The sequence below is a fragment of the Alligator mississippiensis genome, chromosome 13 (assembly GCF_030867095.1).
Source record: "Alligator mississippiensis isolate rAllMis1 chromosome 13, rAllMis1, whole genome shotgun sequence".
NCBI lineage: Eukaryota > Metazoa > Chordata > Crocodylia > Alligatoridae > Alligator > Alligator mississippiensis.
This window is the reverse complement of record NC_081836.1, coordinates 8,173,346-8,195,540: the sequence shown is the minus strand read 5'-3', so window position 1 is coordinate 8,195,540 and position 22,195 is coordinate 8,173,346. Positions and strand designations below refer to the sequence as shown.

Genomic DNA, 22,195 nt, shown 5'->3' with positions numbered 1-22,195 from the left:
GGCGGATGCGGCGGCCCCGCTGCCCGGCCCGGCCCGGCCCGGCCCGGCCCCGCCCCGGGGCGGCTCCCCCGGCGGCCGGCGCGGAAGCGGGCGGGACAATGCGCTACCTCGTGCTCTTCCAGTATCGCGGGACGCGCTATAGGTGGGTGCCCGGCCCGGCCCGGCCCGGCCCGGCCCGCGCTGTGTGGAAAGAGGCAGCGTCTCCAAACTGCTGTTGCTTCTCCCTTGTGCTTTGTTTCTAGGAACCAAACCGGGGGTAAAGGGCGCTTGCTGGGAGAGCCGTCCCCCGCTGTCCCCGCAGCGGTCAGGGGAGCTGGCCCGAGCCATGCCTCTCTTGGTCCTCCGCCGAGGGGACACGCGGCCTCAAGCCAAGACTGCAAATGCCATGGGCAGCATGGCAGGGGCCTTGCTGAGCAAGTCTCTGCCCTGTCCGGCCTTGCCTTGATCATCCTTAATTTTACCAGGGTGCGGTAGCTCCCACCTGGTTGCTTTCCCTGCGCTTAGCAAGACCCGGCGGCGCTACGAAGAGTTTGAGGGCGGACGGGGTTGATCGGGGAAGAGGAAGAACGGGCGGCAGGGCTGTTCCTGTGAACAGAAACTCCTCTGAGGTTTAGCAAGGGTCGGCGTGGGGTACGTTCTGCTCGATGATACGCACCTCTCACCCCGGTGGGATGACGGTGGTGCTTGGATGAAGGATGCAAGCAAAGCGGTTGGCGGGGCCGGGCGGAGGGACGTTGCAGACTTGAAATAAGAGATGGGCGAGAACAGCTGACCAGACCAGTTTTCATCCCCGACAGCACCTAAGGGAGACGGGGCTGATACCACATCTTGCTGCCTTTGACACCCCCCAGCCCCATGACCAGTTTTCCACTGGCGACAGACGGCAACTTTCCCTGTACATCTGGCCTGAGGCTTGGACCTCTGTTTCTGGACTCACTAGCCAAACTTTGCTACCACCTTCCAGCGAGGAAAACCCCGGGGTATGAAATATGAAAGAAAGGCCGTCACAAGACTCCCCCCAACTCAGCACCCTGTGCCAGTTGGCCTGTTGGTTACACATAAACCACCTGGCTCTTAGGAAATCTGTCTAGAGACGAATTTTATTATAAATGGGACTCTTATTTAGCTGCTGAGTTCTTGCAAAAGTCTGTCCACTCTTGTGGACATTGAAAAACCAGCCATGAGCTCGTATCAAACCTGGTGGTGACTGCAGTGGAAGTGTCCCAAACGGGTTTTTCTGAGAACAGTTCAGGACAGGGGATCCCAAACTGGTACACGTACCCCATACATCTCTGGCGGATACACCGGAGAAACTGTGCAATGGCAGATTTAATTTTCATTATAATAATTAGTATATAAGAGGTTATAATATCCTAGTAGGGGTACAGGGGCAGCTGGTAAATCTGGAAGGGGGTACACAGTAGGAAGAAGTTTGGGGAGGTGATCCGGACTTGGGTAGAGAGTGAGAAAAGGTTGGATTTTAGTTGCTTTGGTCTTCGCAAGTCTTTTTACAAAGTTAAAGGGAAAAAACTGAAGTTTTTGCCAATGCAGAGTATTTTATTTTACTCTTTTTTCCCTTAATCCTTGGACTGGAAGGGAGAGAACGAAGGCAGAATAAAGCCTTCTTTAGAAGCAAGGAAGGGACTGTTTCACTTTTGTGGGGACAGTTTGAATGCTGTGTATGCCGCGTAATCCATTTTGACAGCTGAGATTGCATTATTTCACTTTTTTTTTTTTTCCATGAATGAGTTTCTCTCTCCCCCTTAAGTCTCAGTGAGACATTCTCCTAGCAAGACAATGCAAGCAGAATAAAAAAGGATTAATTGATATAAAATATGCAAATGGCATCTGTTGTTAAAATCCTAGTGCCAGATTACTGTCTACCCAGCTTCGCCTATAATCAGATCAGGCCATTATAAATGGGGCAGTTCTTATGGCTGGAAGATGCAAACTCCATTCAATGTGAATTTTTGGAAGTCTTAAAATGCACTTTCTTATTCAGTTTGGGCCAAATTCAGCAAAACGCTTAAGCATGCACTTAAGACGCCTTGAAATCAGTGGGATATAAGCCCAGGTTTGAAGTTAAGCTTGTGCTTAAGGGCTTTGCTCAGTGAGGATCTTCACGGGTCTGATGAAGCTAGCCGCCTTCAGGAGGGGGAAAATCATTGCTGTTTGATTCAAAGCCCGTGACAGTCGCTGGGTGTTTTTGCACTGACTTTTATTTATGGTATTCATATGGCTCCTCTTATGCTGGTGTCTCATGATCTGACAGTACTTAATGCATTATTTTCACAGCGTGTCTGCAAGGTAGGTCAACATTTGTATTCCTCATTTTAAAGTCAGGGAAGTAAAGGCCAGATTCTTAAGGCATTTAACTGCATACAAATGCAGATAGGTGCCTTGGGGGGTTGTCAGAAGCACCAGTGATCCTATGTCTCAGAAACACTGAATATCCCACTTGTGTCTGTCCCCATCCTTTAAGCAGGTGGCCTTTAGTGACTGTTGTTGTCAGAGCGGGGACTTAAAACTGGGTCTCCAAAGTCCTAGGCTGCTGCTCTACCCACTGAACCTGCCTTTTTCTCTTAATGGGTTTGGGCTGGGCCTGTGCAGTAAAAGATAATTCTGTTGGCTCCTGGCAATCCCCCCACACCTGAGATGGTTGCTGTTAGGGGGAGGCTCATCCTCCACCATCCAGCACTTGAGCCCCCTTCTCAAAGTAGCACCTGCCAAGGGGCCTCTGAGTTATATGGCAGTGGGAGGGTGCCCTTTTTTCCTGGCTTTCCTCCCTGCAAGCTGCCAGCTGGATCCTACCGTTTGCTGCTCCCACGTCGTCACAGAAGGAAAAGGTAGCATGTGGCCCTGAGTGAGTGATACAAAAAGTTTCTTGCATCCCCGTGACAATGAGTTGCTTGGTAAAATGGTGGCTGTCACTTTTTTGGCTGGTGTACCCAGCCTCGTGTCTCGGCGTGATGCTGTTGTCTGTGTTGAGAACTTGGCTGGAGCTTGGCCATCGACAGTAACTGTTGCCTCTCTCTTTCTCTGCAGTGGTGTTGTACGGACGGTGGCAGATCAGTCATGGCTCGGGGTCCAGAATTATTTGGAGGTAGGTATTTTCCATGTCACTGATTAGTCTCAGCTGTTGCAATGAAAATGCAACACAGTGGATTCATAGAGTTGGAAGGGATCTGGAGGGCTGTCCAGTGCATACCCTTGCAGAGATGCAGGATTCACTGTCTCCAACCCTACATCTCCTCTTCCCTTGACTGATGCCTCTCCAGACTCTTGAAAACTCCCAGCGAAGAGAATTTCACCACGTTGTCTCATTGTCCTGCTGCTCTCACAAGTCACCAAGGTTTCACCAGATTTAAAGAAGAAAGGTGTGTGAGAGGTACATTACGTTCCAACAGTGACCTCTGTAAATATTAACCATGCATAATTTATACTATACTCTTTGTATGATGCTTTTGTACAGTAAATCTCCAAGTCCTGCACAAAGAGAATCAATGGCCTTGTTCCCATTTTGCATATGGAAGAACTGAGGCAGAGGGAGCCTAAGGAACTTGCCCAAGCTTGCCCATCAGGGTATTATTTAAGACAGTGCAATTCTTTTCTTTTTTTTCCTTTTTTGGCTAGTCCAGCAGTCTGCCTGTGTGTGCTCTGCTCCACACACAGGACTGGCCTAAGTGTAAGATGAATGTAAGGTGTGGCTTCAAACCAATTTAGTCAAATCTGTGCAAAAGTCTGTGTGAGCATCTCCTTTTAAATCAGACTGCTTTAAGTTTTGTTTCACTCATTTTAGGGCAGGTTTAAATTGACTGAGAATAAGCTGCTGTTGATTAAGAGTGTCCACATAGAGACTTGCTGAAGTGGTGCAGATCCATATGCAGATAAGATCTAGCTCGCTATGTGGCCTTGTAAGTGCAATGCAGTACTTCTGTGCCTCAGTTTCCCCATCTGTAGCATAAGCATTAAATGGCATCTCTTCCCTGAGCACGTGAACTTCACTGGAAGGAAGTTTGCAAAGCGCTTTCAGACGGTTGCATAGAAGTGCAAAAGGTTATTAGTTCCCAAACCTGCAAGTGCACTTGTTAAACTGGCTCTCCATACAGAAAGTTCTGCTCTGTTCCAAGCCCATGTACATAAAAGCTTTTTACTTCATGGCACGTTAACATTAATGACGGGTGCTTTGTTTCCAAGTAAACACGCAGCGGGGTTGTTAGCTCAGTCTGTTCCACCAGAGATGCAATCGTGACTTTAATCTTCATGCAGGTTCCTAGTGGTTGTTATCCTGTAAAGCTGCTGCACCTTGTCTCAGTCACTGCTTTTCTGTAGTCTCAGGAGCACCTGGTTGCTACAGGACCTGTCTAATGTACAGGAATTCTTTGATCAAGGGTAGGTGGTTTAAGTGCATCCCTCTGCAGAAGGTCGTATGTCCAGGTAAAGCCATTGGCAGTGTTTAATTAGCGATAGAGTCTTACCTTGTCTGCCTTCCTCCCACCAGCTGCTCGACAGAGTGAGAATCTTTGCAAGCAAGCAAAACAGAATTGTTTCCACGTGTACAAATTTGATACTTAGATAGCTCCGTTCTTCCCAGTACCATCACTAAGAGGATTGTGATCGGTCTGACCATATACCAACATGGCTCTCCTACGTGTAGTATCTCAGTCCTATGCAAATGTGAATGTATTTTTATATCTGCAAATCCCCAGTGGGAGAAGATTATTATCCCCCTTTTACAGGTGGGAAACTGGAGCCTGAAGAGAAGAAGGGCCAGAGGGGTGAGCTGTCAGGGTTTAGCTTTCATGTACTGCGGCATAACAACATGTTTGCACACCTTTTCTGTAGAGGAGCTGACACGTGGAAAGTCCATATGCTGTTTCACACCTCACAGTAACTTCTGTCAGCCCAAGTCCTCAGATGTCTAAAGCAGGACTTGGGGGCTTCATTTCTGAGCAAACCCAAAATGTATTTCTGAAAACCCCTGCCCAGCTGACGCCTCACTCCAGAGGTGCCTGAACACTATAAGGAGCTTCCCTGTTTAATGTTAAAGATCCCCCGAAGCACCTAGTTTTGGGCTGCTGTACAGGCTCTGAACTGCCCCGCATTTTGCATCACAGTTTTATCAGGATCCAAAAATGAAGAGTTCCTCTGTCCAAGGCCACTGAGGTGGGCCTGCTCCAGCAGGTATCTGCCTAACCTGTATTGACAGAATGGGGCGCTTCATCAAATGTGGTGGTAGCTGCTATTATTTTTTAATACAAGGCTAGTGGTGGCAACCTCTTGGATGATAGCCTGGGGGCTGGAGCAGTCTCCCTGAAGCAGGAGGCACAGGTTTGGATCCCTCCTCTTGTTTCCATCCTGGAGAGTGCCCCAGAAGTTTCGCTGTGGGCTGGCTGGTACCTAGGATGTGCGGCGAGGCAGATAGGAATAAAAAATAATTGAGAGGGGGCACAAAGGAGGGGTTGACAGTGCAGCCTGTGGGCGTAGGGTATCTTCTGACAGGCAGCAGAAAAGGGAGCTGAATTGGGGGTCTGGACCCTGCCCCTGGGACTGATGCGTATTTGATGTGATTCCTCTTTAAAGCAGAATATAGAAACAGGCCTCTTCCCCCACCCGCCACCACCAGCCGGAGCATCCTTCTGTCTGATCAAGCTTGACCCAAAGGCTCAGTCTGTAGCAGTAGTTTGGGATGAAACCCCAGACCAGTAGATTTAAAAGATCTCACACTGGAAATTTTTTTAAAGCTAAACATCCCCATGCAAAACCACTGTCTAACTGGGGCAGCACCTCATTACTGTCGCACTCTTCCCCCCCGCTGCCTTGAAGGAAAGCACCTAATGCGCTGTACACAAGAGTGAAACTCAGAAGGTCCTTTATTTTTTCCTGCGAAGACAAAAAAGGGAGGCAAACATTAAAGGGAAGAGATATACACGGCCAAGGGCATGTCCAAGGGTAGATATGGAGTTTGCAAATGATCCTGGCTGTTACCTTTGAATGCACCCCATAAAGGCAGGATCTTGCAAACGCCGCATGCAGAGACTGAGGAGTTGTGTTAACTCCGGGAGCTTTCCTGCGGTAGTCAGCACTGCCCTCTGTAGCAGATGGTAGCAGGACCCGTGATTCATTCAGCCAGTGGGAAGTGGGTCACTTGCGTGGTTAGAATGAACACGCTGCACATCTGGGCATTCTTGTACCATTGCATTCGCTTAATTACATTCCTATATTGAACTGTGCTTAGTACACCCTGCCGGCAGTTCCCATGTCTCACCCTCCCTCCAAGTGGCTGTAATTAAAAGGAAACTCTGCTGTCTTAATTTTCTCCCTGCAATCAGAATAAGTCATGGGCTAAACTAAAAGGCATGCCTGTTGCTTGCTTGGGAGATGTAAGCTATTGGAAGAGGTTAAAATCCAGATGCCTTGTGCTGCAGCTGGTTGATGCATGCCATCCTGAACATGTATCACGTGAGGCTGCATGGTTCTAGGCTGTGGTTTAAGAAGGATTATCCTTTGGCATGTCTTGGCTTGGGTGTACACTTGCCAGAAGCAGAAGATAAACCATACATTTTTTTCCAGCCTATCTAGATTCTTTATGTTGACTCGCACTGTCCTAGTGTCTGAGTGTAGCGACTCGTTTTGCCTTCCTTACAAGTGCGCATATGTGTAGGGGATGCACAAGATGTGTGCTGCAGGCTGTGGCTATGTGCAATTCGGTAGGTAGCAAGAGCTCTCCAAGTCAGCAGCGAACCAATGCCCTTGCCTGGCTTGAGAAGGATCTGCATGGTGGCTTGGTATTGTCTCTTCCAGATGATCATTTGTGCTGCTTTTTGGTGACACGTGAGTGCCCTTATCTGGGACGCCGCATAAACTCTAGAGGGAACCCAAAAGGGAAAGAACCCTTGACCTCACCCTTTGGGCTGAGCAATGCTTCTTCCCCCTCCTCTGTCGCTGTTTGGGATTTGGGATGAACTCAGCAGTGGTTTGGCAGCATCCAAGCAAGCAACTTTGTTTAACGAGGCAATGGGAAGAGTGGGCCGTTAAAAATAAAGCAGAAGGATGAGTGTATTTGGTATTGTCATTTCATGGCATCGGCATTTTGATCCCCGCAACTGCATGCCGGCCAATTCTTGGATATGCGCTTCCCTTTCATGTGGTCGGATTGATGTTGGGCACTGCTGAGCTGGGCTGTGTCTATTAGAACCACATGGGATGTCTTAAAGAAACGATAATAAAAAGCTTCTGGAGCCTGTAGGAATTTAGTTGTCTTTGCTCCACCTTCTAGCAGCCTCGAGCTCCAAAATACAGGTTTCTGAAGCTGGGAGGCTAACTCGGTGGAAGGGCATGAGTTCCACGCAGACCAAGATCTGGCATTAGGCTGTAGTTGCAGACTAGCAAATAAACCTTGAGGTGACGTTGTTGTGTGGCATCAATTAGTATAATTAAAACTGTGATGGAGTAGTTGGGGAGGGCAGGCCTTTCACTGCCACTCTGCCTCTTGCTCGGCTGTGTGCTGTAGAGCTAAGGTGGCTAGGAGAGATCCTCCTGTAGCGCAAGGGCTTGGATACAGGGCTGTTGAACAGGAATGCTATTTTCTACCCCTGATGTCTCTGTGCTGCAGTCAGGGCCACACCTGAACCCTATGGTGACAACTGCTTTGTCTTAGATGGGCTCAGATTTGTTACAGAGTTCGGAGACCGTCTGCAGGACACCGAGGCAAGTATGGGTTCTGCAAACTAAGCAGGCAGATAAAGATGATTTTTTTAATGTGTTTGGATGGGGTGGTTTTTGTGGGTGGTTAAAACCCTATTTGCTTAGAAAGCAAATTCCTCCTGCAGTCTTCAGGACTTGTGATGTCTAGCAATGTGTCCAGTCCAGAAGCTCAGCTCCGAACACACCTGCCCTGCACCAGCATTTGGATCAGAATCTAGCCCTTGCGACTAGGCCGCGTCTTGGGTCACGTACTTTTGCATAATACAGGACCTTATCCTATACTCCTTGCTCATACGAATAACCCAACTGTAACAAAGAGATCCCTGAATGTGAAGTCCAAGCACTTGGACCTTTCCCTTCCCTAGTACTCAAATGAGCAGCTGTTGCTGTGTGAAAATAGTCCCCTGAACTTAGGACGGTTATGAGAACATGGAGAATCAAGCCCCATCAGCACTGCAGCTGGCAGGCCACACACGGTTTGATTGTCTCCATCGTGAAATACTTGCAATGCAATTTATACCTCTGATGTGGTCGGGACACCGCCCCCGGCAGGCAGTGCCCAGCTCCCTGGGCTATTGCATGCTAGTTCTGCCTCGTTGTCTCAGTGCAGGCAAGGCAGGGAGAAGTTAAGGCGCCCACTGTTTGGTTTGAGCTGTGTCCCAGGCACGCTGCCTCCTGCTGCACTGGGGAATGCTGCCCAAAACAAATCTTCCTGCTCAAGGCTCTGCTTTGGCCGGCAGCTTTGTGCTAAATCCAGATAATATTTCCCATGCAAGAGACAGGCGGGGGGGGAGCAGTCCGGGAGGACCATGTGAGGCCGTTTTAGAACATGCTCCAAGGAAAAGAAGGTGGGCGCAGGGAACAGTCATCTGCGAGTCCTGTTTGGGTTGGACAGCGCTGTTGGTGATCTCGGAGGCCGGCTTGCAGACACTGCCTTCTGGCCAGAGTGAACCACTTTGCTGCTCCTTCTCTGATTCATCCCTGCTCATGTCCATCCCATTAAACACCAGTTGGTGTAAATCCACATAGTGCTGCTGTGGTCGATGAAGCTGGGCTTGTTCACACCAGGTGAGGGTCTGCTCTCTGGTTCCAAGAAAGCCCCCAGGTGTCTGCGAGGGCTGCTTTGAGCTACCGCGACACACGCTGGGGCTTTCCCATCAGCAGGATTCCTTTCCATGTGCAGTTTCCCCAGAGTGTCCCTTTTGCTGTCTAAAACCTAGCCAAAATCTAATTCCTAGTGCTGCATCTTCACAGAGGATACCTAGCTTAGTCATTAACCATGGGGCTGAGAGATGGGAAGATCAGATTCTATTTGGTGTCTTGCTGCCTGCTCTCTGCATGACCTGGTGCAGGTCACGGGTTGCCCGTGGGACGGATGCTAGTGCCCTGTGCTCAGATATGCCTGCCGGGGTATCAGAGTCTTAGGGAAGCCTTGTTTTTTTGCAAGATCAGATTTCTCCCTCGGTTACATCACTGGAGCGTCAGTGGTATCAGTGGAGTTGTGATCCACAGGAGCAGGACCAGGCTCCAGGTTTCTGTTTGCAGGGTTTTGCAGATCAGGCATGTTTTGTGGACAAGTGGCTTCCGCTGTCGCACGACTGCCAAGAGACTTTGTGGAGCAAACTTACCGGGGAGCCTTAGTCCATGTGGCCTTTTGCCTCTTCATCAGAGTCAGGCTGGGATCGCCAAAGCAGGGTCCCCTCTGAGGTCCTCGTCCTGGGATGTGAAGGAGCGAGAGCTTTCTTAATGGTCCTGACCGGGCAGGGCTTTTACTTAGAGCAGCACAAAGAATAGAGATGTTCTTGGGGAGAGTTCAGCAGAAAAGCTTTTGGTGTCTAAGCAGTTGGGAAATCGAGCCCAGGAGCAGGAGACCTGATCGGAGCAGTGCCTCAGCACCCTGTATCTGTGATGCCTGTCAGGATTGCAAACTGGTCTCGGCTGGGTCTTCTAGATGCTACTAAAACCACAGATTATAAAGAAGGGCCAACATGTAACCAACATATTGCTTAAGTCTCCCAGAAGCCCTCTTTGGACTGTTTGAGATGGTCATAAAAAGTACGTAAGCCTTGTGCAGACAGCTTTGCGCATGGATAAATTGTACTGCTTCTGCGTCTTTCAGCGGAGTTGCCAGTTTTCAGCCTCTGGAGCCAGGCATCATTGGTCCTTAATGAGCAACAGCTTAACCAACAGTGAGATACAATATTAGAGGTCTGTATAAATAACCAGAGTCTGTTTTAGGCTATGTATCCCACGACTTACACCAACAGGCAGCCCTGTGCAAAGGAGCAAGAATAGATCCGTATTTCCAAACCATTGACTATAATACACATTCCTCTGCAATGCATCTGTTGTTGATTTGGGGAGAGGAGGGACCTGGAACCGTGTAGCAGCCGTAGGGATAGGAATCTCCCAAGGGACCATCTTAAATAGATTGTATTTAATGTGAGGGAAGGAAACGCACCTTTTCTTCCTGGCTCTTTCCACAAACCATTAATGGGTCTATTCTCTTTCTCCATCTCCAGCAAGTGTGGGGAGGGAACGAGCCCCTGTGTAATCACGGCAATATGGGAATCCATATCGTGCTGGCACACAGCAGCGGAAACTTTGATACGGTGCTAAATGTGGAACCATTTAGTGACTACCCTGCTACAAGAACAGACCTGCTATTGGCAAGCGATATGTTTTCCACATCACTTTGTATTCGAGAATATATGATGTGAAGTGACAGCTTTAGACACATATACCTGCTCAGGGAATACAGTGGGTTGGAGAGATTGCATCCCAGAAAGTAGAGTTGAATAGAAAAGGGACTGGATTGGACCTACGGAGCACTTTCGGCGTGCGCCAACCTGGACTCAAACGCAGGCTGAGAGAAAGCCGAGAGCTGGGACCTGATGTGCCCAGAAGCCATTCAGGAGGGCAGAGCCATTTCAGTCCGCTCTTCCGCTAGCATAAACGCAGTAGGACGAAGAGATGAGCTCAGCGCCTCGATGCCAGCCCCAGCTTTCCCTCTCGTGGCATGGATGTCCTTGCCAAGTCACTTAATCTCCCTGCCTCAGTTTCCCCAGTGGAGCCCTGAGATAATACACAGCAGGGGCATTTCAGAGGCTTAATTGATATTGGTAAAGCCTGTTGAGTTGCTCAGATGAAAGGCACTGTGCCGCTCCAAAGCAGTATTATTTTATTATCGGGGTGGTTGGTTTTTTTCCTGAAAGCGCAGGAGAAATTCCAGCTGACACGCACACAATTACTGACGAGTAAACGATGCGTCTCTTCATAATGCCCTGCGGGTGATGTTAGCAGATTAGCATTACAGGGATGAAGGCAAGCCAACTGCCATCTGCCTACAGGCTCAAAGGACATCTGGGTGCCACACAGAGGACGCCCACGGGAGTCCCGGGGTCGTTTCTAAGTTTCCTGCAAGTGGCTTCAGCGGTTTAGAAACGCTCTGTGCAAGAAGATGGATGAGGACATCCTTTTGCTGAACTACCGAAAGGTATCGGTGGCAGGAACGGGTGGCGGCGTCTCTGAAGGTCCACGTGCTTGTGGGCCTGGAGGGAGAGCGGCTTTCGCTAGCTTAGTTTTAAACATTGCTCTTGATTACGTTCTTCCTCCAACGTCCAGTCCAGCCTGTATCTCCTTTGGTGTCCTCTCCAGAGGGCTCTGCCTGGGAGGACGTCCTGCTGGAGAGAGGCAGCTGTGAAAATAGCTTTGTGTTGTCCCAGTCATCCAGCTGTGCGTCTCAGCGGTTCATTGACCGAGGTGTAGGGAATGATTAACTGGGCTCGTCTCCTCCTGTCCTCTCTTCCTTTCCAGCCTGCTGTCCAGGAAGGCCAACCTCCAAGAGGGGAGGGACCCGAACCTTGCCGTAGGACACGCTCCCTTGGGACCAACCCGTTTTGTTCAGGCAGAGGCACAAAATAGGATGCACGAACCGTGTTGAGTTAGGGAAGCGGTGGAGGACCGAGTGGTCTGTAACAAAGAGCAGGATGTTTTCCATCTCTCATCCTGGGTCCTCAGTTGTGGATTTGCTGTGGTTCCCTGATGCCTGGAAAAGAAAAAATCTACAAAACCAAAACGCATCATGTAGAAAGTTTACCCTTTCAACTCAGCCTTCGCTTTCAAACAAATTGCTGAGCCACATGCCAGGGTCTGCCGAAGCAAACTGTTTAATTTCTGTCTGCTCCTCTCTGCTTAAGGGTAATAAATAAAGATTTTCATTGTTAATTGTAACCACATGTGAACTCCAAATAGAAGGATTAGGAAGAGGAAAAGGCCTGGGCTGTTTGCATTCTGGTTCCCAGGCCTTCCCCCTGCAGCTCAGTTACATTTTTCCTTGCCTCCCCGTACATGCAGCAGTCTGTTTCGGAGAGGCCGGAATCCTGTCTGCTCAAATGGTGGGAGTCTGGAAGGCATTTCCGAGTCAGCGGTTAAATCTTTATTGACTCGTGGTACCAAATTGAAATCTAATAAAGATCACTGCTGGGTCTCCTTGGGACGGGAGGTGGGAGAGGAAAGGAAATTTATAACCATCAATCTGGTTTTCTTCCTTTCTTTTTTTAGTCCATCTTTTAGAAGTGTCCGACTTGTGCCAGCTGCACTCGCGTTTCTGTCTCAAGCACGAGGGTAAAACGTGTATGGTTGTGAGAGCTGGGTTGTTGTAAAACCCTGGTGTCGACAGAAAGCTGTCTTAATGTGTGTTAATTGGTCATGGGTTCACCCTGACTTGCTAACATGTTAAAATTAAAACCTGCCCGGACTGCACAAGAGGTTTTAAGAAAATCTAACGTATCCTGATCTAGATAAACCCACACACACACACACTTCTCTGAGGCCCCACATTAATGACTCATTTCAGAGATGTTTAGTTACCTTATCAGCAGGGAACTATAATAGCTTACCCATTCATTTTTCCAGTCCTTTGTTCTTGGGTACAACAGAGTAGAAGAAGGGAGTAAAACACAGTTATTGTGAAGGGGAGTGAAGCATGGTGTGATAGCCCTGTAAACAGGTTTGGTGCGATGGCTCTGTAAACAGGTTTTTAATTCATCAGTCCTGCCCAAGTCATTATGCAAAACCTGACTGGTCCCAAGCTGCTTCCCCCCTTTTCTTGAAAATTGGCAAGGATCAGTATGCCAGTGCATCATTTTACATTTTTTAACGCGAACATCCCAGCTGCAGCTTCATGCCCAAGCAGGGTGATTCTGGCAGTAGCGAGATGCAGCCCTCGGACCGCATAAATTACATATGCATCATTTTCCATTTTGAGTCTTGCTGTGGCATAAGGCTCAGTGTGAGCGGGACGTCGCGTCGACGTGGAGGCAGGTCTCAGCATGAAAGGAAGGGACGTTGCAAACAGAAGCAGCCTCGTCCGATGCCGTAGGCAGTGAATAGAAAGAAATTCCGTCCTGTCCTCCTGGTGAAGTGGGTCTGTGCCATTTATCCTCTCACTAGCGCACCTGCCTAGACATCCATGCATTGGCCTCTCACTCCTGCATATAATTGGGAGAGGGCCTTAATCCGTGGGCCTAAGGAAATCCATTACATCAGCACTACATTATTGCTAGTCTGGTCCCCTGGCTCCTCCTCTGCTTTTAAAAATTAATGGAAGTGTGCTGTTCCTTATTATGGCCCTGCTCCCGTTATGGCTGGGAGGGAACATATGCCTACAGCCATCAGCTGCAGTTTTCTGCACAGAGATGGTCTTCATGGAAAACAAAAGGATGAAGCCTACGCCTGGCAAAAGACTGCCAAAGTCAGTCCCTTGAAGCTGATGATCAGTCTCTTGAACACACCATGGCCACAAGTCTTCTAGGAGTGCGGATAGCCTCCCTTGCTTCATGAAATAGGATGACTGAAACCTCTGTAGACAAATAGAAGTAAGCGACTTGGTGTCCACTGAGGAGCTGCTGTACCGTGCTTAATCCCTGGGGACCTGGACCGGTTGTCACGCCCAGCATGTGGCTTCAAATGTAATCCAGCATCTTCCCTCCCTTTATAGTGTCACTTAAAAGGCACGGGAATAGTTTTGCCCACCTGGCCTAATACGGAGTTAAATTTCACCCCTGCTCACTCAGTTCTGCTCCAATTACTGCCCCAATATGGGAAGAGTAGCCAGGGCCAGGGAAAGCTTGGGATGGTATATCATCTTGGTGTAAGCCAGCTTTAGGGCCAGAGCTACCTCAGAAGAAAGTAACTTTTATCTCAAGGGGAAAAAAAACTTTTCTACTGTATTATTTAGGCTTTTGCACCATCTTCTCCCCGCACCCAGCCCACCTGAGAACCTGCCAGCAGAGCGTTAAGGACTGTGACTAACATCTGTCGCGAGTGCTCGGTTCTTCCCCCATGATGAAAATCATCTGAAAAGCAGTGACCTACATTTTCAGCGGTGACAAGTGACTTTTCATGCCTCTATTTTTGGGTGCCTAGCTTGAGACACCCTTTGCAACAGCCTGATTCTCCCAAGGGCAGGTGCTCACTGTCTGGAAATCAGGCTGCTTTAGACTGCCTCGGATCGGGCATCCAAAAATGACCCCTTGTGTTCTGAAAGATCGGGTCGACTGTAGCCGCTGCCTAAAGAAATAGAAGGTCCCAGTGGTTTGTGGGCCTGGGTTTCATCGTGGAGGGTGGAAGTCGTCGGTGCATCCAAATCTGATGCCCCGATGAGGCCCAGAGGGCTCTTCTGTATTTGGCAGTGATGGGGGAGGGTAGTTTTATATCTCAAGCAATTTGACGCTAGTTCTTTGCACTGTGTCGTGGTAAGCATGGTGGAGGTGAGGGCTGAGAAATCTCTCTTCCCCCAAAAGGTAGCTGCATAAAACTGGTTTCAAAAGAAGGCATAGATGAATAGCCACTGGCAGTTAGGCTTGCTGTACATGCTCTCATTCAACAGGCACAGTCAGTGTTTTTCTCTCTCTTGCTCAGGACAAAGGCCGAGGCACTTTGGTGGGAGTGAGGGTGTCTTAAAACTCCTGGTGACTTCAGTGGCGTGGGGGAAGGCAGGGGTTGCCATATCCTAGGGGCTCCACAGGAACATGCTCACGATCCCTTCTTGTGTTGCATTGCAGCAGGCAGCCCAGAGTCTCAAACCTCTCGTTCCCATCAAGTTCTGCATCTCCAGCCGGACGGATGCTGGCGTCCACGCCTTGTGCAACTCGGCACACGTTGACATCCAGAGGTGGGCTGGGAAGCCACCTTTTCCTGGGAGCGTTCTCGTCTCCTCTCTCAATCGCTGCCTGAAATCTGAAGAGATCCGGTGAGTTGGGCGGTGGGATGAGGCTTTGCTTTGTGGTCATGGGGGGAGGAAGTGAAGAAGTCCTGTGTTTATCCATATGCAGGTGGGGCTCTATCAGATGCCTCTGCGAGCTGCCCTGCTCCACCCAGAGGGTCCCTATCCCGCCAGCCTGGCAACACTATGACCAGCTCACTGCATCCCAGTAATGCCCCTTTGTGGGTCCCCCCTTAAGCTAGACTTTCTGTGGGTCTCCTAGGGAAGCCAGCCTTTATAGTCACTAGTTTCAGGGCATGGCCACCCCACCAGAGTTTAGCCATACAACTGGGTTACACAGTCCTTGCTAGATTATCAGTGGACAGTGTTGTAGTCCAGCCCTTTTTCAGAGGAGCCTTCCATTTGCTTGTGTATTTGCATCCAGCACTTAAAAAAACCCAACGAATTACGATCATGCCCCACAGCATAAAAACCTGAGAGCAAGTAAACAGGGTTTGCTGTTGGAATTGCAGGCTCCACACCCATCCTGCTCCAGCCCCAGCCCCAGCCCCAGCCCGTCTCAGCGCAGTCTGCTCTGCTGCATGACCTGGTGGAGAAAAGTGAAACCAGAATCCCCCAGGATATTATTCTTGTAATGAAACGGGATGCTTTGCTCAGCGGGGTGGGTGTACAATTTTGTGTTCTTATACCAAGTGGGTGATGACCAGAGAAAGGAGAGCACAGCTACGGCGGTAAGCACAGTGGAAAAATCCATATAGAAGAGAATAGGATGTCTGGCAGTTTCTCTTTTTCTCCCCCCCCTCCCCTCTTCCTCCATTACAGTTATTACTAGTTCTCATAGAATCACAGAATTGGCTTATTTTGGGCAAAACCCAAGTCTAAACACCCACCCTCCAAGGCATTACTGCTGGAAAAAAACGATCATTAAACCGACAGCTTTTATCAAGAAGTTTCTTCAGTTACATAAGCAGTTTCTAAGCTGTGTGAATTTTGTGTCTTTCAAAGGACTGGATAAATTCAGTGTTCATCTGCTTCCTTCCTAAATAGTGTGGTTTTACTGTCCTCCATTAAATAGCTGGATTATTCCTCCCCAGAGGCAGATGCATTTAATAATTGCTGTGTAAACTCTACAAGAGATGTTTATCCTGCCTTTTGGGGGTTGTTTTGGGAGCAAAAACCCAACACATTCATCCTCAAATGGAAATAGGATATTTGTCTCCACTCCTTTCCCTTATTCCTTTGTTTGTCTGGCCTATTTAGATTGTAAATGGGATTAGATTTAGATCTTAAAGTGGGCAGGGATTGCTTCCTATGAACAAAACCTTGTGCAATGAAGTCCTGCTGGGTTTTGTCTCAAGGGATTGCCACAATTAATAATGTACCAAGGGACTTGACGACTTAAAATAAGCACGTCAGAAGTGGAGTAACTCGTCTAAGGTATTTGGGCCAGGGCCTGAGATCTGAATGAAGTGCAAGATGTCCATCAGGGTGAAGATCAGTGTGGCCTGTCCCATCACATCGCTGTGACCCACCCCCTCTCTGGCAGCATGAACCTAAACAAAGGGTAGATTACAGGGGCAAATGGCAGAGCCAGCAGGCCCAGGACAAAAAGCAAATCCTGCTGTGTTTTCAGAGGTGAGGGATTGTTGGTAAGAACAGCAACAGTATTGTGAAGCGCCCCTCTTCTGCCAGCTCACGCTCTTTGCTTTTTATGTCCTAATCTCTGGTTTGTATAGCAAGGTCCAGGCCACATGCCAGCTCAGCACAGCCTGGGCTTTGGAGGCTGATGTCACCTGTGCATCTGCCCCGGGCATAGGGCATCGCACCCAGTTGCTGGGGGTCGGGGAATGCCTCTGAATTGTGCTGGCTCTGAAGGCTTTTGTGTTGTTTGTGCATGTGTATGGGAGGGGGAGGTAGCACGTGGCAGGTATTTTAATGCCACTCATTTTTCCCATTGGATTTTTTCAGGATTATGCTGTCCCATACCAGGGGCTTGCTAGGGCTCAGGAAATGCTGTCCTGTGCTGACCAGAACAGTGAAACGCAGGGAGCATTTTGCACACGCTGGTGGTGTGGTCACTGCAGGCTACCCCTGTTTCACAGCTGAGATGGGCAGACAGACGGAGATCAGGGCCTAGCTGAGGAGGATCTGCTCACCCAGAGCTCTCCATCTTCCTCTGGAGTAGGTGCTGCTCAGCGTCCCTGCAGATCGGGGCGTGAGAGCTAGACTCTCACCGGTGTTTAAGCACTGTGACATGCAGAAAGACACTGCTTGGAAGTTTCCAACGTGCCCAAGCAGGCCAGATGGCCAACTCCCAGGATTTCAATTAGGCACTTCCACCTGTATCCTGAGCCCGTGTCAGAGCCAGAAGTAGGCCAGAGGGGGTCCTGGTACCAAAGCCTGCTCCCTCTGTTTCTGGCTCTGGCCAGGAGGGAGGGCTCTCTGCTTCTCCCTGCTCTTGTTCCTGGTGTCATAGTTGCTGGAGCTTGGTCTGCTGCAGAGCTGGTCATGGCTCAGTTCCCCAGGACTTGTCCTTGGTGATGCTTGCAGGGAGTTTCCAGCTGTGGCTGTAGCAGTGCGTGGGCCCATGTGCATGACCCCTCCATCGTGCCTTGCAGTTGGAGCTGCCCACTTGCCTTCTAAATTCAGCGACTGGTCCTCAATCATGCTCGCCGCACCATTGCCTACCCATGGACAGTGAAAGCTCTCTTAGTCTCTAAGCTGGAGAAGTGCTGATGCTTGTAGCTCCCGTGGCCTTCAGGTGGTCAGCACCTCTCAGGGTCAGGCCCTGGCTCTGCTTGATTCTTGGAGCTGTGTGACTGATGCTTTGTCTTTAAATACAGCGAGGCCTTTTGTCTGAAGACTCTCGGCTTAGTTAATAAACAGAGCCACGGCATCTGCAGCATCTGTCTCAGAGCCAGATGCAGGCTCCTGCCTCTGAGCCAGTGCCATGGTTTCTGCTGGAGAGTAGAAGGGAAGATTAAGTTGAATCCTTGGAATTTGGGCTGCACATCTATAGGGGTAGCAGGGGGAAGTGCTGTAAGGGCCTTTTCATTAGAGGCACAGAGCTCATTTTAACCACTTTGAACTATTTTTTGAGGGGTTTGCTGCTCCTTCGCTGACATTTAGGAGGTCTTTTGGAGAGGTGGCCAAGCAGTCCCCATGCACCCACAAAGACCCCCCTGCTCTCTCATCCTTTTTGCCTACCTTCCTGCCTGCTGTCTCTTCAGGATCAGCTTAGCCTTAGTCACTGCTGTTCCTTTTAAACACCTTCAAATAGTATCCACAGTGCATCCCAGTCCCTAGAAACACTCTTTTCATGAGATCATGTTCAAGTAGCCAAGTCCAGCTGCCCACTCACCCTCTTAAACTCGAAAAGAAAATACGATGGGTTGTTGTTTTTTTTGACCTGCGTGACACAGCAAAGCAATGACAGACTTGACTGAAAAGATGCAAAGCAAAAAAAATCAGGAACAAGTTCAATTTTGAACATCTCTGCCCTTTTATAGCACCCAGCTGTACTGCAAAGAGCCTACGCAGCTTTATAATTTCACTAGTGGAAACCTCCAGCCAGACAGATTGGCAGTGGCTGTGGTTACCTTTTGGCCTGCGAATTCACAGTGGGAGGCCAGCACGTGAAGCAAGTATCTTGCAACCCAGCTGCAGTTACATGTTTAACATCTGTGGGGAACTGTCCCCCGATAGCTTTCACCTTGTACAACATATATAAAAAAGAGGCCAGCACAGCTGCACGGCAGAGCTCGGACAGGGTTTGTTTTCTGATCACTCTCTGGTTTAGAGAACAAAATGCCGTGACTTGGAGTTTGACTTATATTTTTAGGCTAAAAACTAGGCTGGGACATGAGTGGTTTGGAAGCCAACTGCAGCCTGCCCTTGCAAGCAAGAGGGAGCGTGGATACGAACCGGGAGTTCACAACTGGATGACGGTCCGGCATGATCTGCTGGTGGCAGCAGTAGTTTGGGAAGTAGAGCTCAGTGAGTTTAAGGCCCAAGGGACCCTTAAAACTATCTGGTCTGCTGTCCTCTGTAACACAGCCATTCAGCTCCTCCGGTATAATTGTGGGTCCTATTGGGTTCACTTTTAATGGCCCGGGGAGTGAAAAGTACTGATGTGAGCCTGTCACTGTACAACTTTAAACAGTTAAGCAGGATTTGGCTTTTAAATACAAAGAACCCAATTTGCTCAGTCCCAGGAAAACCATCTTGCTTTAAAGAACCCATTAACCCAGTCGTAGCAGCTGATACGGTGGGTTGTTGCCTATGAAAGCTCATGTCTCTCTCAATGAGTCCATCTTCTAGGTGCTGCCTTGTCTTGGCTTTTGCTGTAAACTCTTAAGCAAGACTTTTCTTTAACAAGGTCCATTATTCCTCTCCCTGCATTCAGGAAGGAAGCACCTCTCAGTGATGTGTTTCCAATAGGAAAACACAGCAACTGGAAGGTGGGGTAGAGGGTAAAGCTTGAAAAGGCATGGCCCATAACCTGTCCTTGCAATTCTTCCCTGTTTTAATTGGGTTTTTGTTGCTAGGGGAAAGGAGCCTGTAAGAAGGGTATTTTCTATAGAAAAGAATGAGGTAAGTACTGAGATGGGGGAGCTCTTGGAAGCTCATGGGATCCTTTGCCTAGGTCAGAGGGTGAAATCTGGCCTCTGATCATTATAAATGAGAGCTCTGGGACTGATGAGGTGCAGGGTGCTGATATGTTAATGGGAGAGGGAGGAGCAGTGTTTCCCAGAACTGGATTTTAATATCTTCAGCTGTTGTCTGAGAGGAGCAGGATGAAGGAATCAGCTTTCAGTCCAGCAGGCTGCCAGAAGGTGTGGTCCAGTCACTGCTGTGCAATTAAAAGGTGACCCATGGGCTCACGCAGCATGATACTGCGGTGCTTTGCTTTTCTCTAGCACAGTGGTTTTCAACCTTTTTTCATTTGCAGACCCCTTTGGAAATTTCGAACGGAGGTGCCAGACCCCTTTGAATTGTAAGCATGGGTATTCACATACTTTTGATTGGTCGCAGTCATCTTTCGCAGACCCCTTAGACATGGTCTGTGGACCCCCGGGCATCCATGGACCACAGGTTGAAAACCACTGGTCTAGCACTCTTTAAGAGAGGGACCTGCCCACCCTTTCCACTTCACCTTGGGAGTTAGGAAGGGGCTCAAGGGAGATCATTTCACCTGATATGAAAATGCATCCCCTTGACAGTGGGAACATGTTGGCTGTTTAACGATACAACCCAGTGTCCCTGAATGTATAGAGAGGGCCGAGCTCCTGCTTCTCTACAAAGTGTTAACCAAGCGCGGGCAAGACCTCCATCTCCCCTGCGTAGTGTCATCTCGAGCAGTGCAGCACCACCAAAAACCATGCAGTGACACTGGTTAATAGGACTCCAAGGCAAGGACAACAGTAGTCAGCCCAGTACTTTACCTGGTGTCTGCCTGAAACCCCTATTAGGAGACTTCACACCTGCATTTTGCTTTTTCTTTACAGAAGGAGATAATATCTTCCCTTGGTGATGTTTTTTCCCTTAGCTCAGGCAACAGGGCCTTGCAGTTTTAGTAGGGAAGGTTCCTAAGTTCAAATCCCTCTGCAACCTTAATGGTTCTAGTTTGCATTTAAAAGCTAGGTAGCAAACTTCCTGCAAAAGCTTTTAACGAGGCAGAGGCTTCTCTAGCTCATACCTAGAGTGTGTCAGCTGTTGATTTATTTTCCTTCCCAGGGTTTAATGGGTTCAGTAGAAATAAACCCGATGAGCTCAGAACTGACAGTGAAGTGATGGACAAATTGCCTCCGGATTTCGGTGTGGGGCTCCAGACGGGGGTGGAGATAGGGGGAGGGATGCCTAGTGTTTGATGATGATGAAAAAAGCCAAGACTTTTCTTCCTTCTTAGCCACAGAGCAGTTCAGACCCCTTCAATGCACAGGGTGGCCACTGCAGACAAGTTCCCAGCTAGACAGCATCCCAAGGGAAGTTGGCAGGAGAATCTCAAGGATGGGGAGAGCTTTTCTCTCCTTGCTTGGCTTATTGGTCTCAGATGTAAAAATTGGAAAGGGGGACTGGAATCTGGCTTACGTGGTACGATTCTGGATAGGTCTGATAGAGCGTGGCTTTGACAAGGCTCGGTGATGACACTTCTTGTCTTTTCCCAGGCTGTGCTTCAGCTGCTTTTTTTAAGGAGAGTGGTGATGGGCACGAAACAGAGCGGTCTGAGCAGTGGCTGCACCGCCCTCTCTGTAAATAGTACTTGCCTAGAAAAATTCTCTCCTAATGCTGAACAGAAAGCTCAGCACTTTCATGTGGTTGGGAGCAGGGGGGGCAGGGAGGCCTCTGGAGAACTTACTCTTGTTGATAGAGTTTGGTTTCCAAACGGGCTGGTGGTGTTATCAGCAGTGAAAGCCATTTGCAGAGCTCACCCTTTGCTGGACGATGGGTCTCAGAGGCTGCTGCAGCTCCTCCCAGCCCGGAGAGCTGGGGGGCAGATGAAGATCCGCTGCAGAGCTTCCTGACCTGCTGCAAATTGGTTTGAACGCCCCCTCCCCTCTCTTTCTGAAGAGTCTGTGTTTTACTGCCTCTCCCGATGGCTTGGTTGAGTGGTGCGTGCGCTCTCATTGCCGTGGGGGTGGACGGGAAAGCAGTGGGATCTCGTTTTAACCAGGGTAGTCACAGGAGCTGCTGCGTGATGCAGCTCAGCTGTGTCCAGAAGGAGCACACCTCGGGTGATCGCAGCAGCTCCTTTTGGCTTTAAGTCTCTGACTCTTACTTAGGCCGTGCCGGAGGGTTTGTAATGGTATTCTGTAGCTGGCCTGTCTCCAGGAAGCAACAAAGCCAGCTCATCCCGGTGGAGCCCATCTTGCCAGCACAGGCATTGCATGTAGGAAGGGTGAACACAGCTGGGCACATCTGTCCGTGGGGCCGGTTGTGCTGCATGGTCACCAAACTGCCCCGGTCTGGCAGCAGGACTCAGGCCAGAGTAGGGAGCGGGTGGCCAGGTGCTTGTCGCAGAAAGGATGTTGCAGAAGCCGGTTCTTTAACCCTGCCTTTATGTCTGTGTAGACCCGGGCATGGCCTTTGCTGGCCCTTGTGCTGGGGTTCATGCACTCTGCTCTTGTTTCTGTGGCTCCTACCCCTGTGGCAGTGGAGACTGGGCCGTGGTCAGCTTTAAAGGGATTTTATATGCCTCTTGATCCTGTTATTCCCCAACAGCTAGTCTGGTTACCGTGCCGTACCAAGCATCTCATCTCA

The 22,195-nt window shown here is 49.4% G+C and overlaps 1 protein-coding gene across 2 annotated transcripts in view; it reads left to right on the top strand.

Moving 5' to 3' along the window:
• PUSL1 (pseudouridine synthase like 1) overlaps positions 1 to 22,195 on the top strand; it is a 57,606-nt gene continuing 35,411 nt past the window's right edge. For both annotated transcript variants that reach the window (XM_059716658.1, XM_014610101.3), the window contains exons 1-3: positions 1 to 142; positions 3,046 to 3,103; positions 14,775 to 14,962. In XM_059716658.1, the coding sequence (XP_059572641.1) occupies positions 6 to 142; positions 3,046 to 3,103; positions 14,775 to 14,962 (383 nt within the window). In that variant the 5' untranslated portion in view covers positions 1 to 5. The remainder of the gene's footprint in view (positions 143 to 3,045; positions 3,104 to 14,774; positions 14,963 to 22,195) is intronic.